At 38.4% G+C, this 16,345-nt stretch overlaps 1 protein-coding gene across 2 annotated transcripts in view; it reads left to right on the top strand.

Annotated features, from left to right (window-relative positions):
* Positions 1 to 16,345, top strand: part of CDC123 (cell division cycle 123) — a 95,083-nt gene that overhangs the window by 26,564 nt on the left and 52,174 nt on the right. For both annotated transcript variants that reach the window (XM_020999689.2, XM_020999687.2), the window contains 2 exons: positions 8,379 to 8,474; positions 13,169 to 13,275. In XM_020999689.2, coding sequence (XP_020855348.1) covers positions 8,379 to 8,474; positions 13,169 to 13,275 — 203 coding nt within the window. The remainder of the gene's footprint in view (positions 1 to 8,378; positions 8,475 to 13,168; positions 13,276 to 16,345) is intronic.

Below are 16,345 nucleotides of genomic sequence, written 5' to 3'. Positions count from 1 at the left end.
TTTGATCCGGTTTGATGACAGCTCTCCTGGTCCGAATTCTGTAAGTTTTTGACCTGGGTTTAGGATTATCCAAGAGTAGACTGCTGCTGGATTTTGCCCCTGTTAGACAGCTGGAAAGGTCTTTTGGTGCCAAGTGGCAGATTTGTATGCTCCTGTTTGGTCTGGGTTTCCTGGGTTTCCTCTCCAGGCTGGGCTGGGGGCTGGAAATCGTCACCCTGCTCTGAGTTTGGGATCTAAGCTCCATGGCTGCCACTGCCAGTTTTTGAACTTTCTACTTTTTCAGTACACTGCTCAGGGCCTCCCCTCCTGAAAAAGGCAATAGGACTTCTGAGCAGTGCTCAGGTCCCTTTCTTACATCACCCTGGATTAGTTAATATGTGACAAAGCTGACAGTTGACTCTTGTCCCCACGGTGGTCCCTCTGTGTGGGCACGTAGGTGTCCTAGTATAGACCTAGAACTTCCTTTTTTGCTGGTGTGCCACCTCCCTGGGAGCTGGAGTGCTCTGCATGCTGAGTGCTCCTGCCTTCACCCCGTTCCCCAGTGTCTGCTGATCTCTCTGTCTATCTCCCTATGCCAATTTGGCTAGTGATCTGACTGAGTGATTGCTTTTTTTTCTGGATTTCTTCATCAGAATATAGTGTGCTACATTTTGTAGAGCGTGAGTGAAAAGCTCAGCTGCATTGCTTTTCTCTTTGTCATCTCGGCTCTGATCCCCTAGCTTCCTTTCAAAACTCAAATCAAATGCCATGTGCTACATGAAGCATTTCCTGACTCCTCAGCTGCTAGTGTTCCCCCTCCAGATTATCTCATGTTTACTTGGTGTTTATTTGATAAATTCTTGTATGTGTAGTGTTGTTTCGAAGGTAGAATGTTAGCTCCTTGAGGACTAGAACAGTTTTGTTTTCATCTTCTAGCTTTAGCACCTGGCACAGTGCCTAGCATGTGGTAGATACTTTATAAGAGCTTGTCTGTTGTTTGACTTACCAGCAAGTGTCTTTGTGACAAAGCCAACGTGCAGAATTTTGTTGGTGTTTTATGTGTGGCATCCCTCCAGGGCTGTTCCCCTGACTTTCACTCTCACTCTCCAGTCGGGTCCCTGAAGAGCGGCAGCCACTCCTCTAGGTTCTAAGGATATCCGGTAGGGTTTGCACCTCTGATATTATATAGCTCATGAGTTCCCATTCCTGTGCTTCCCATCAGTAATCATCGAGAGACGGACTTAACGCTCAGCAAATACATTTACTAAGATGGCAAAGTAAGAACAGTAGCTACAAAACGTTTTCTTCATAACTGGTGAACTCTTCCACCAGTAAACCTAGTGTCTGTGGGAAGAATGTGCATAATAACAGAGTAATGGAGGCACACACGTAGGGAACACATGACCAAAGCAACTCACAACTCTGGGACTGGGGGGGGGTCTTGGGAGCCTTTTTTGTCCCTCTCTGTGGAATCCTTATAAATTCATTCTGTGTGTAGCATATCTTCTGGATAGGTTGCTCCATGGACTCCCAAGGGCCTTCTCTCTACAGCATGAATCTCCGTTGTCAGGGTTAGCTCTCTTTTGAATATATGGCTAGCTCTCTTTTCTGTTGCCAGAGGTCCCACTTGTAGCTACTTCCCTAGAAGGACTGTCTACAACCATGTCTAAATGTAGTGTGAGTCTGTTGCCTGAACCTTGCCTCAGATTCTCTTGAATCGGCTATCTGGATGGGTTAGGTGGAGAGGAGTGATTAGGGAAGAGAAGCCTTCTATTCCCCAAGCTCCTTGCCGGCACTCACTGGAATTCCTTCTGGGCTTAGCTATTTAAAGATCCTGGGGTGTGGCCCATTTTCAGCCTAACCAGTGGAATTATCCTTTCTGATTCATCAGAGAAAGGTTCAGACTTTGTGAAGGAATCATCACTTATGAAAACCTTGTTGACACATTAATAACTTCATTTCCTCTATTAAAACTCTTTTCTTTCTAATCCCCCTACCCCCAACCTCCACTGTGTGCTTAAAAAAAAAATTTAAGGGCACAGGTCACTTGAAGATATCATTTACTTGTTATGTATTAAATGAATAAAAGTACAGACAGTTCTCACCTTATATAAATTTGACTTTACATAAAGAATTCTGAAAGAAATTTGTGTTCCAAAAAAACTCCTGTATTACCTTTACCACATAGTACTGTACTCTTTCTCTGCTCCTGCCCCTTAGCTCAGCACTCTGCATCCTTCCATTCCCCTATCAAAAACCCCCTCCAAGTAAAAGCCGAAGAGTGAGTGTTTGGAGAGGCTGCCGCTGCCACCAGGCCAGACTGGGGGCTTGGTTTGAGACCTCCAGAATTGAGAGAGAGACCTTTGCCCTCCTTAGCTTGCCTGCCCACCTGCCCCTTGTGTCCAGCCCTGCCTGTCTGTCTTCTCTCTGTGCTTGGGTACTGTGAATCAGTCTGTCTCTAGCCCTTGGTGTCACCTGTCCTCACCTGTCTGCGTCTCTTTCTGTTCCTCACTTGCCTGTTCCCTGCATGTTTTCTTCTTGTTCTGACCAGGCCCCTATGTGACTTGCCTGGCCCTCACATGTTCTTCCTCCCGTTCTTGCTTCTCTGTCCCTGCCCTCCCACATGTCCCTGAACCATGTGCTGGTTCCCTCCCTCCCTCCCCCTGTGCATCCCTTCTTTCTGCATTCCTCTCTCCCTCTTATCCCCACCATCTCAGGCAAATCCACATTAGGTTAAAAAAAATTGTTCCACTAGAGGTCTGCAGAGCAGTCTATTTAATAAAGTGAGAGCTATGGGTAATCCCATAGTCAGTTTGTGATTAAAGTTCTAACCTTCATTAAAGACAAATGAAAAACCAGTGTCGTGTATAAAATCCTACACAAAAGGGATACCAATTTGGTGAATATAAAATAGTGTCAGCGTCGAAAAATATCAGAAATCCTTTGTAGACCAAAGTGCCAGATTTGAAAATAATCCTTAAACATGTCTATGTAATACATACAGTATGTAGTTACCAGAATTATTGGACATAATAATAAACCAACAGGTTTTTTGTTAGAATGTTCTGTTGATAAGCCCTGTATTTGCTTTGGAGAGGGAGGGTGATTACGTTTTAAAAATACAGTTGGTCAGTCAAGAAGCATTTATTAAATGTTTATTAAGTACCAAGCATTGTACTAAGCTCTAGGGATCCAAAGAAAGGCAAATCTAGCCTTGCCCTCAAGGAGTTCACTTTCTCATGGGGGGAGAATGCAAACAATTAAGTACATCCAAGGTATATATTGGAGGTAGTTTCAGAAAGAAGGCACCAGCATTAAGGGGAGAAACCAGGAAAGGCTTCTTGTAGAAGGTGAGATTTCAGCTGAGAAAGCAGGAGGTGGAGATGCGGAAGGAGAGCATTCAATCCATGGGGGACACAGCCAGTGAAAATATGTCATGATTTTTTTTGGCAGAATAACTTAATATTTGGGTATACTTTTAATTTTCCAAAATAAATGTGGTTCTGGTACTGTACCCAATATTGGTTGACAATGGGTAGGATGAACTATAATAATTGAGATGCTGCTGAAATTTAATATGTGTAGCTTTTCATTAGCATTATCTATTCCAACCTAAGAGGACAGTGTGTTAAATTCAGCAAGTGCTTATTAACCTACTTGTACTACTATATATTTGCTATATGCTAGCCTCTGAGCTTGGTGCTGGAATTATAGAGACAAAAGAAAACAGTTGTTATTATGAAGAGGCTTTTACTGTAGTAGATTAAAACAAGCCCCCCCCCCCAGGTGCCACATTGGTTCTTTCACATTCCATTAACTATGAGTACAGGTGACTTAGAATCATGAGTACAAGCTGACAAGCTTCTGCTCCATTTTGGGCTACAACTAGAGTCAGTTTTGGGTGCCTCATTTGTTTTATTTTTTAACTGTTTCATAGGTGCCTTTTTAAAAATATCATAGTCAATTCATGAACTTAGCACCACTGTAGCAAAGAAAAGATTGTTAAAACCCATCACCAGAGCAAACATCTGACAACTTGTGATGTATTCTTTGCCCATAGTTCCCTATCTCTCCAGTAAAAAGAGGCCTCATTTATTTTTTTTATTAGTTTATTTTGATTTATTAACAATCACTTCCCTATGCTTTTCAGTTTAAAATTTTTCTCCCCCTTCCTCCCCACCACCCTCCCCGAGACAGCGTACAATCTGATATAGGCTATACATTTACATTACTATTAAACATATTTTCACATTAGTGGTGTTGTAAGTAAAAATTAAAACCAATAGGAGGAACCATCAGAAAGAGGAAACAAGACTCAACAGAAGAGAAAAAAAATGATAGCGATTCAATTCCATAGTTCTTTCTTTGGATGTGGATAGCATTTTCCATCATGAGGCCTCTGGAGATGTCTTAGATCCTTGTAATGCTGAGAAGGGTTAAGTTTATCAATATTAGTCATCATGCAACGTGGCTGTTACTGTGTATAAAGTTCTCTTGGTTCTGCTCATTTCACTCAGCATCAGATCATACAAGTCTTTCCAGGTTTTTCTGAAGTCAGCCTGTTCATCATTTCTTATAGCACAATAGTGTTCCATTACATTCATATACCACAACTTGTTCAGTCATTCCCCAATTGATGGGCATCCTCTCAATTTCCAGTTCTTTGCCACCACAAAAAGAGCTGCTATGGATATTTTTGTACATGTGGGTCCCTTTCCCATCTGTGTGATCTCTTTGGGATATAGCCCTAGGAGTGCTGTTGCTGGGTCGAAGGGTATGCACATTTTGATAGCCCTTTGAAAGGCCTCATTTATTTTAAAGAAGCATAAATTTAGAGTTCTCATTCATTCATTCCATCTGGCCACTGTATCTGTAGTACATTCCCATTCTGATACCATTTGTTTCCTCTTCCTTTTGTTCTTACCCAAATGTTCCTACTGTGTTTTCCTCCTCAGGTTTATATGTTTTTACAGAACAGGAGTATATTTTTGACATAAGGTGCTGGCTTTTGTTTTTTAGTCTTGGTCTCTCTGTCTCATTTAGGCTGAAAGTGCAGTGGTCGTGAGTGGGCTGATCCTCTTGCTTATTGACATGGAAGCTTTGATGTGCCATTTTTGACCTAAGTTGGTTTGACCCTCCTTAGACATCCTTGTGGCCCTCTGCTCTCAGGGGCTTACCATACTGGTATTATACAGTATGGAATATACAGATACTCCCATTGATTTTATAGCCTCAGAATTCTTGAGCTCAAATGAGCTACCAGCATGAAGGATTATGGGCATGGATCACCATATTCAGTGCATACGGTGCTTTGGTTTTAGTCTCTTTTGTCTATAATTTTAAAAAAAATACTCTTTTTCTTAAAAAAAAAGTTTGATTGAAGTCTAATGTTTTTTATGTCATCATAGTTTTCCCCGTTATCCTTTCCCCCTCCCACTTCTAGAGAGCCACCCTATAAAATAAAACAAATAGGAAACATAAGCAGCATGAATCTCAGTACATGAATAGTGTTCTTCCACTGCCATATTCCAGTCATCCTTGCAGGTCTCACTGATAGCTAAAAGGTTGTATTGGCTTAATTTTTTAGTACCCCGCTATATGCCAGGCACCATTCTAGGTGCTAGAGATACAAAGAAAGCTTCCTTGTTTTGAGATCTTGGTTTCACAATATTGATTAACTATACTCTGTGCATTGGCTTATAAACGTCTGAGTGTCCATGATGTTTCTGTTCTTTCTAGTTACTTTTTCCTGTGAATTACTGGATTCTATCACTGCTTTTCTTCCCTCATGCTTGTAACTCTTTACAGGGTCTAGAAGTCCATTGGAGCCATTTGCATTGTTTAGAATTTCATGTGGACATGGTTTTCTTTTCCCTTCCACTTTACATTTAAAGAACTCTAGGTTAAAGCAATAAGTGTCCAGGGTACATTATTTCCAGTCCTTGTCAGATAAAATTTGTCTCTGTCTATAAGCTCATTATGTTTTGTCTTAATCCAAGAAAAATCCAAAAAGCCAAATCCTTTAATCTGAACATCATCTTAGTCAGCAATTCAATTGTCAAATCCATCTTTCTTTTCTAGAATACATTATTAGTGATGAAAACATGACTGCTGCCCCTCAGTCTTTCATTTTTCTGCCTAGGGCTTTATTATCCCTAGAGATTTTTTAGACGTTCATTCTGATCATCATTTATCTCCACAATAAATTACCAAAATGGGCAATAGTTGTCCAATTTTACAGGTAAAGTATTTGGTGCTTTTTTTTACATTGTAGATGCATGTCCCAGGCAGAGAACGTACCCATGCCCTGACAGACCTCATCAGTTTGGCTTATGCCAGTCTTGTACATACATCACACAGGTATAGAAAGAAGTATATTTAGCGGTAATTAAAAGCTGCCTGATGACTAGAAACCCATGAGTAACTGACTTCTTGTATGGCTTGATAAGCTCTGTTGATTCTGATGAGGTATGGTGAGAGGCATAGTGCAAGAAGAGTTGGAAGAACATATAGATTAGGGTCCCAGTTCTGCCAATTACCACTTGTGTAACTTGGGCTGCTCGCTCTTTGGGCCTTGTCTTTTATCTGTAAAATGAAGGACAGGGGATAGATTTGTGATTTCCTTGGTATAGGGAATTTTCAGGTGAGGAAACTCTCTCCCAGGTTTGGCACATTCTCTGCAAAGTGAAGGCCTAGAGAGCTGTCAGATGTGCTGAGTGGTTAAGTGACTGCCAGAGTCATACAACCTATGTGCCTCATAAGTAGGACTTAGAGCTGCTTGTCTTGGTTATGAGGCCACTCCTCTATCCACTACTCTACTCTGCATCTTGTGGGGTAGAATAAGGATGTTGAACTAATAAATGCCTTTTTCGCTCTGCATTCAAGACCAGTGATTTTATCTAGACCTTCCTGAGGCCCACAGATTCCTTCAGTGCATAAGACCTGGGCTTTTCTCGTTTGTTATGATCAGAGGAGAAGGAAAGTTATTGTTGCTTTTCTGTAGGTTCCTTGAAATTCTATATGTTGTGGTATTACTTGTATGTAATGTAGTTAATGAGAAATAATAATTATCATATGCCCATTAGAGAAATGTTTATAGCTGGTAGAGAATTATTTTGAAATTTTTTTTCAATTACACTTAAAAACAATTTGTAACACTTTTTTTTTAATTTGAGTTACAAATTCTCTTGCTCTCTCTCTTCCCACTTCCTTCCTTGAGAAGGCAAGCAATTTGATGCAGGTTATGTGTGTGTAGTCATGTCAAACATATTTCCATATTAGTTGTGTTGTGAAATAAAACACAGACCAAAAAAAATCCCCAAGGAAAATAAAGTAAAAAAAAGGTATACTTTTATCTGCTTTTAGACTCCATCTTTCTCTGGAGATGGATAGCACTTTTCAGCCTAAGTCCTTCAGAATTGTCTTGGATCCTTATTCAGAAACAACAGTTCTCCACAAGGAGGCAGCAGTTGAAAACAAGCTTATTGCACTGTCTCTGTGGACCTTGTACCTTAAAACACGTGTCTGTCTCTCTCTCTCTCTCTCTCTCCACCCTCTTTCCCTCCCCCTCTTCCATCCTTCTTCTTTTAATGGCTTACTTACCTTTTCACAAGTTGATTTCCGTGTAGCTCCCTTTGTTACTGACTGAAATATAAATACAAGGTGTAGCAGTAGCATTAGTCAACTTTAGTTCTCTTAACTAAAGTGTTTGAAGTGCATGTTTAATTGAGGTGAACTGTTAGAAATTTTATAATCTCTTGAGCATGTAAAACATGCATTTTAAAAGCAATCAAATAGGCAAAGAACATTTTAGCTTTTCACCAAGGTGCTATTTTTGATTTTTGTTTATAAAAATCTCTTCTGAAAATAGCAATGTTTAAATACCATACTAAAGCATCATTTATTACTCATTCTTAAAAAGTCTTTGGAATTTATCCAAGATGCTGACTTTTTTTCTCAAACATAGGATTTTATTTGACTGGCTTTGAGCATTCTGAAGGCCAGCTTACCTCCCAGCCCTTTGCAACGTATATACCATTACATAAATCATGTCTCATTAAAAAAAAAATCCTGGTTGTACATACCGGCAAATTTACTAAGAGTAACAAAGTTTGTTTTTTTCCTCAACTCAGAGATTTCTAATAAGTTTTATTTTTGCTTTGAATAAAATATTGTACATTGACTTCGATTATCAGTATTTTATTAAATGTTTCTAATATTTTCCTTTCCCTTATTCCTGGGTGTATCTTAATTATTGGTTTAATTTGGTTTAATTAATGTTGATACTCCAGTGTTCTGAATTCTTTCTAATATCTGTTATTACCTTATTCTTAATACTGTTTATATATTTAGTGCAATAAACTGAATGACATGACAAAATTATTCTTTTTTCTCTTCAGGCACCAGAGTTTCCTGAGTTTGCTATTAAAGTTCAAGAAGCCATTAATTCCCTGGGGGGTAGTGTATTTCCTAAACTTAACTGGAGTGCACCAAGGGTAAGGGCATAGATTTTCTTTTTCGTTGTTTTATCATTCCTTATTTTAATATCCCCCCCTTTTGTTCTTTTGGTTTGATCAGTTTTCTGATTCTAGAAGCTTGTGGCCATTTCTCTGTTTTATATTCTTTTTTTCCTTTTGTTTTGTTATTTGGTTTTATATTGTTCTGAGTGTGATACAAAATCCTGCCAGAAGGAGTTTCAAATTTTGTTTCTAAACTGTGTTGGAATTCAGAAAGGTAGTTTCTGTCCTTTTCAAAACAACCCTAACCCTAACCCATAGCCATCCACCTCAATATACAGAGAAATGTTTCTGTCTTGAAAATAATAGAATTAAAATATCACAGGACTTAGAAATAGAGGGACTTAGAACTGAGTTTGCTTTTAAAAATTGTTTTCTTAACACTTAACTCTTAAATTGTCAATGTAGTAATAAAGGTTCATGAATGGATTTCTTTTTTTTTTAAAGGCAGACTAAAATTTTATGTGAACGGCATTGGCAAGAGTTCTGAATTATTTCAGTATTGTTTTCCTTTATAATATCGTGATCATTATGTAAATTGTTCTCCAGCCTCTATTTACCTGGCTCTGTATCAGTTCATAGAAGTTTTCCCAAGTTTCTCTGAATTCTTCCTATTTGCTATTTCGTGTGGTGCAATACTATAATATTACAGTCATAGACCAAGATTTGTTTTGTAATTCTCTAAAGAGTGGGCACTTATTTCCTTTTGAGCTCTTTCCTACCAGCCTTTCCAGGCTTATTGCCAAATATTCCAACTACGTATTCATTATGTTCTAGCCCGAACTATCTTATTTCCTTTTTCCCTAAACACTTGGCATCTCTCTCCTCTGGGTCTTTGCACAGGCTGCCCTTGTGGCTGGAATTCACTCCTGCCTCAACTCCAACTCTTAAGACTTCAAAAGCTCAGCTCCTATGTCCCAATCTATGGGAAAATTTTTCTTAATCTTCCTTTGTTAATATTCTCTCCTACCTTCTCAAGTGATCATTTATATTTTTATGTGTTTGCATGTTGTATACCCCCGTCCCCAGAAGAATACTACCATTAATCTTCATCATTAGAAGCGGAACTCTTTTTCATTTTGTTTTTGTATCCTCAGAGTTTAATGAAGTTCTTGCAAACTAAATGCTTAATGCTCGTCCCTTGTTACCGAGTGCTTGCTGGATTAAATTAGATTCAGGGGACAGAGAGTTAGCCTGGAGTATAGTTTGAGATGTGTAGTAATGTGAAGGAAGACTGAGATGGCATGGCAGTGGCAGACTCTGGAAGGTCTTGAATTTGAGTTTGAAGTTTACTTGATAGGCCATAGAGAGACACGGAAGACTTTGAACAGAATAACTCAGCCAAGTCTTTGTATAAAAAAAAGTCTGGCAGTGCCGTGAAGTATATGGATTAGAGGGGAGGGAAAAGTGGAAATAGGAGACTTTGTCAGTAGTCCAAGTGGGTATTATTATGAGCCTTCTGTGGTGATGGAAGTGAGATATTGTAGAGAAAGAATTAGTGGGCTTTGATAACTGGTTATGAAAGTGAGGGAGAGGCAAGGATGACATTGACAGCAGTAGAGGAGCCAGTAGATACCAAATGTTGCATATGCTATTAGTTCCATTGCTGCATTAGTTTATTTTGTCTTTTTTTTTTTTGGTGACAAAGGAGTATTCCATAGGGCAGAAGTTGGAGTAGGGAGGGTTTGGGGAAATAAAAGGTTTAAAAAACAAAAGACCAGTAAAATTTTTGAAGAAGAAAAGAAATAAAATTTTTAAAAAAGAAAAGAAATAAGTCAGAGCTAGAGATATAGATTTGGGAATGAATCAGAATCACAGAATTTTAATTTTGGCAGAGACCTCGAAAATCATCTAGCCCAACCAATATCTAAAAAAGAATCCTGACCACAAACTTGAAAAGAAGTTATCTAACCTTTGTTTGAAGACCAGTAAAGTAGAACACACTACCTTCCCAAGCATCCCATTCCAGTTTAAGGATTGAATGAGTGTTAGGAAATTTTTCCTAACTTCAAAATCAGAGCTCTCTCTGTAGAGATGGTAGTTGAAATCTTGTGAATGAATGAGACAAAAGGTAGCAAGAGTGGTGGTTGTTTCTGAAGCCAAGTGACAAGAGATTGTCCAGTAAAAGGGGAGGAAGGAAAGTCAATAGAGGAAATGCTGAAGAAAATGCTGTAATGGAAGAAGAAAACAAAAAAACCCAACCTTTTGATTTGATAGTCGGGGGTCATTAGGAACCTTTTAGAGAAAAGTTTCAATAGAGTGTTGTGAGAAGAAGCCAGATTTCAAAGAGTTGAAAAGAAAGTGGGAGATGAGGAAGTGGAGGCCTTGTACATATTTTTTTCAAGAGATCTGTCCCCTAAAAGAACAAGAAATATGGAATATCAGTCAGTCATCAAGTCAAAACACATTTGTTAAATGCCTGCACTGTGCTAAGCACCGAGGGTACAAAGAAAGGCAAAAGCTAGTCCTTGCTCTCAAGGAGCTTACAGTCCAGTGGAAAACATCATGTTAACAATCATGTGCAAACAAATTATATGCAATTGGAAATAATCATCATAGGGAAGGCACTAGAATTAAAAAGGATCAGGAAAAGCTTCCTGCAGAAGCTGGTATTTCAGCTGGGGCTTGAAAGAAGCTCTTTTAAAACCAGTAGGTGGAAATGAGGAGGGAGAGCATTCCATACATGGGAGAGAGCCAGTGGCAGTGGCCAGAGCCAGGAGATGGAGTGTCCTTGGTGTGTCTGTGTGTCTGTGTCTATGTGTCTATGTGTAACGGGGTGTGAGGGGGGTGTTGGGGGAATGATATATGTAGACTAGAAAGATAGGGGAGGGCCAGGTCACGAAGGGCTTTGAATGCCAAACAGAAGATTTTATATTTGATCCTGTAGGTGCTGAGGATCCACTAGAATTTATTGAGTAGGGGGTAACATGGTTAGACTTGCACTTTAGGAAAATCACTTTGACAGCTGAGTGGAGAGTGAACTAGAGTAGGGAGAGACTTGAGGTGGGGGAACCAGCCAGCAGGCTGTTGCAGTAGTCCACGTCTAAAGTGATAAAGGAGTGTACCAGGGTAGTGACAGTCTCAGAGGAGGGAAAGGGGACATATTTGAGAGATGTTACAATGGTAACACACACACACACACACACACACACACACACACACACACTCACACACAGATATCAAGATTGGGGGGCATAGAGGAGGGTAGAAGGATCAGATGAAAGATTTTTTAGATTTGGAGAAATCTGAACATGTTTGTAGATAGATGGGAAGGAACCAGTTTAGAGAAAGTGATTGAATATTTATCAGTTAAGCAACAAGCATTTATAATGTCTCACGTACTATGCTGGTACATGATACTGATGCAAAAGTGGGAAACTCCTTGCCTCCAGAGAGCTTAGAATACTTGCTTAACAATGTCCTCCATTCCTGGAGCAAGTTCCTAAAGAAGAAGAAGGAGGTGGGATCGAGTTTGTAAAAAGTGATGTTGGAGAAAGGCAGGAGGGAACAGCGGGTGTTGATGGTATTGAACCCTGTTAGCATCAGTATTTATGGAAATGTTCATGATTTCGTTTTGGCAGTTTATCTCAGTTTTCTTTCCTTTGAACTGAATGAAGTTTAAGCTAAGTAATAGAACATTTACAGATTTTTGACCAAGGATAGAGCTTAAGATAAATACAGTTCATGAAAATTGGGTTTGAATTTGACCACAGCCAATTTCTTATTTACATGTAGGTAATCCTTACCCATGTAGAAATAATTCCTTCCCATTCAACTAGGTTGGAACTTTACTACATTAAGGAATCTTGCTTTAGGGAGCAGAGAGAGTTCCCCTTCCACATAGTATCTGTTATTTAGTTATCCATAGTAATATTTCAGGTAGGACAGAAAACTGAAAGTTGATTATACTTGGAAACTGACTATTTTTTGTAATTCTCCTTTCCAAAATAAATATTTGCTATGTACTAAGGTACAGCATCTTGATAATCTAATAGTTTTCCATTTATAGATTTGTTTTGCTAGCTCTATGTCTGTTCTGTTACTTTATCTGCACATGTACACTAAGTATGTTTGTAGATTTCAGAGGTCCGCATGAAGCATTCTCAGTAGCTTTGAATGTTCCACTTGCTTCTATAGAACATTTGGAACTGGTATTCCAAGTACTCTAACTCTGACTCCAAGTGTTGTAACCACTATTACATAGGGGTAAGAGGAAGGTAAAAGATTCCCTCTCCTTTGGAGAGAGGGAACCTTTGATCTTGATGCCCATCTTCCACAGATCACTTAGATCCCTTGGGATTGAGTATGTTCTTTAAATGTCTTTCCTTTTTTTTAAAAACAGCCTAAGTGAGTTAAACGCTGGGAGGTACCTAGGTCACATTTGCTGAGGTTCTCTAAAACATCTTTGCGTAATTCTCATAGAAAGGGCTTCTTATTAGCATATCCTAATACTTAAGGACAAGGCTTCTGGAGATAATTACTGCAATTCAGAAGTTCTTTAGAAATACATCTCATTGAAATTGATTAAGGAAATGATGGCTAAATTTGTTATCTAGTTTAGCAATCTCAATTTTTTTTTCATTTGAAGTAATATACAGGGTTGATTGATTATAGGCTTGATTTTATTTATGGCAACTAACAGAAATTTGTATTGAATGTGTTTAATTATCTAGGATGCCTACTGGATAGCAATGAATAGTTCTCTGAAGTGTAAAACCCTCAGTGACATCTTTCTACTTTTCAAGAGTTCTGACTTCATTACACATGACTTTACTCAACCGTAAGTAGAGTTGTGGTTCTAACACATGCTTTATTATTCCACAGGTAAAGTCCCATTGCAGTAAGTACTCATATTACAAAGGAAGGTTCTGTATATAACAAAGCTATCTCTCTGCATGTACCATTGGGAGAGAGGCAGATTAGATTTATAATTTCATTAATGTCAGTCAGCAAGTCAGTCAGTAAACATTTTTAATTCCTATCATGTGCCAGTTGCTGTATTAAGCACTGGTTATACAAAGAAAGAGAAAAAGACAATCTCTGCCCTTAAGGAGCTTACAGTCTAATGGGGTAAGACAGTACACAGAAGGGAGGTGAAATGTGTGGGGAGAAGGGAAGGCACTCTGCATGGGGGCATGATAGAGAAGTCCAGAGAAGTGCCCCCAATGTAGGGAAATTCTGCAGGAGAAAACTCTTTCTTTTTGCTTGACACACAATAAGTCCTTGAAAAATGGTTATTGACTGCCTGCCCATCTACCTCTACTAATGTAGGACTGCATCCTCTCTTCAGTATATAGTCTGAATAGTGAATAGTCGCATACTCAGAAATGGAACTTGAACCTAGGTCTTCTTGATCTGAGGCCAGCCCTGTATTCAATTACATGTCCCAGGGATGGCCTTTTGAAACGAAGCTTTGTTGATCTTATTTAAATCAAATACATTCAGTGAATAATCCTGTATAGTAAAGATTTTCTGTGATCGCCATGGAACAGTCACTCTCAAATCAAGGAGCCTGATTTTACCTTATTTTTATTATAACGATTGAAAGAATTGCTGTGTTGAGTACAGGGGTGCTCTTTTGTCTTGCTTTCAGATTGCAGTTATTCTCTAGTTCCCCTTAATCTCTCCATGTCTTGAATAAAATTATATTTTGGTAAAGCACCAAACAATCCCAATCTTGGAGCACATGGGAGGGAGAAGCATGGAGTTAGATTTGTGTATGTCTCCATTTTCTGCCTACTCACTTGAAAGTACTTCATTTCTTTTGCTGATTCACTCCACAAAACCTGGACAGCTCTGTTTCATCTTTGGGACTTGCATCCTGGGCGCTTTATTTTAAGGAATATATTCATTTTAAGAAAAGCCATTGTTAACAAAACCATTGGGATAGTCTGTGGTATTTTATCATAAGGAGATTTTGTTTCTGTTAGTGCTCATAATTTATTCAGTCTGATCCAAAAAGCATTTATTGAGTATCTGCTATGTGCAAGGAACTATTCTGGGTGCTGGGGCTACAAGGATAATGTGGGAAAAAATCTCTGCCACTAAAGACCATATGTTCTCCTGGGAGGACACAGCATTATAAACAGATAAGTGTATGCACAAATGCTTTGAGGAGAGAGATTGTGCTAAGTGGAGGAGGAGAATCATGAAAGGTTTCCTAGAGGAGGTGGCACATAAGCTGAACCTTGAAGGAAGCCAAAGTATCTAGGAATTGGAAGGAAAGAGGGGGAGAAACTGTGGGCTTGAGGGCAAAGAGACCTGGAAGAAGGAAGCAGTATGCTTGGTTCAGGGATCAGTAAGTTGGTCAGTTTGGCTGGAAGACAGAGGGTGTATGTATTTTTGACAGTTGGTTCTTTTAACATTGTGTTTATGTTTGCATCATTTTCTTATGAATTTTATAGCTTTTGTTTTAATTCTGATAAAACAGCATTTTTATTCTGGGAAATATATGTTCACTGTGAAAAAAAATCATGATTTTATAATTCTTTGTAATACTTAAGTGACATCTAACTCTTCAGATGGCCTTTACGTGAATTATGTTAGAATTGTTCTTTAATTGTTACATTTTTAGGACCTATAATTGGAATGTGGACAGAGAATTAAACTTGCAGTCAGGGAAGACCTGGGTCCAGTTTCTGCCCCTGAAATTTATTAGCTGTGTGACCACAGGCAACTCACTTAATCTTTTTGTGAGCCTCCATTTCCTTATCTGTAATACCTTCTTTCCTCCTTTCTAAACAAAGTGTAGTCATCTTGTGATTATCCAATATTGAGGGGTGGTTATTGTGTTAAACATATTAAGTATACCAGTTGTTCTTTCATGTATCATTCATTTACCTTTTGACTAATAGAATTTATTTTTTCAATTGCTATTTCAGTAGAGGTAGAGAGAAGGTAGAAAGGCCAGTTCAGGTTAATTTATTTGTTTCTGCTTTTTTGAAGAGGAAGTGAAATCAGTTGCTAAACTTGAAACTATAAATTATAAGGGTATTTACCTATAGAATGTCAGCCTTCATAAATGATTGGGAGTTGGCTATGGCAAGTAAATAGGACTGAGTTTTGAATCTTTTCCTTAAGTGAGCCAGGGTGACTATCTAGGGACTATTGATGATTTATAATTACTGTATAGTTTGTTCCTTTCTAGGACTATTTCTTGGTAATCACTAACAAAACAAAAGAAACTCACTGATAAATAATTGTCTTAATTTCCAAAGATATGTTACTGTGAAAATATGTTTATTAAAAATGATCAATAATGTGACTAATAGTTTATGATTTTAGTACACAAAATTCTATTACTTGCTGTTAATTAGGTAGCAAGGATAATGCTTTGTTATGACATGCTAACCAAGGTCCTCTGTATTAATTGGGTAAAAGTTGCTTATTAAAACTATAATGAGAGTTAAATATTTTTCATCTTTAAAATATTTCATGAATATTAATTAGGCACTGATGTAGTTGAGTGCTACTCCAGTAATAGAGCTGAAGAGAACAGAATTGAAGAATTGAATGATTTACATAATTTAAAAAGTGGGATTCTGACATATTGAATGTGGGAACCCAGGTCGTAGATGTGACTCCAGTTGATTGACTGCTGTTCACAGTACTAATTTCTGCTCTTTAAGGAAAGACTGTGAAATGCTACATATTATAAAATTATTTTTATATGGTAAGAAAATTTCTCAGCACAGAATGTCTGCCCACAGAATATTGTTAGTATTTTCAGTGTAACTGGATCCTAGCAGTGTTTTGATGTTTATTTAATTCTATTTGACTTTGCAAGTATGAATCAGATATCTTCTCTCTTTTTTTTTCTTTTTGGTTGGGCAGTGGGGGTTAAGTGACTT

This window comes from Phascolarctos cinereus, unplaced genomic scaffold, assembly GCF_003287225.1.
Source record: "Phascolarctos cinereus isolate Bilbo 61053 unplaced genomic scaffold, phaCin_HiC Scaffold_1;HRSCAF=81, whole genome shotgun sequence".
Lineage (NCBI taxonomy): Eukaryota > Metazoa > Chordata > Mammalia > Diprotodontia > Phascolarctidae > Phascolarctos > Phascolarctos cinereus.
Note: the sequence above shows the minus strand (reverse complement) of the source record. Positions and strands in the feature narration are given on the sequence as shown.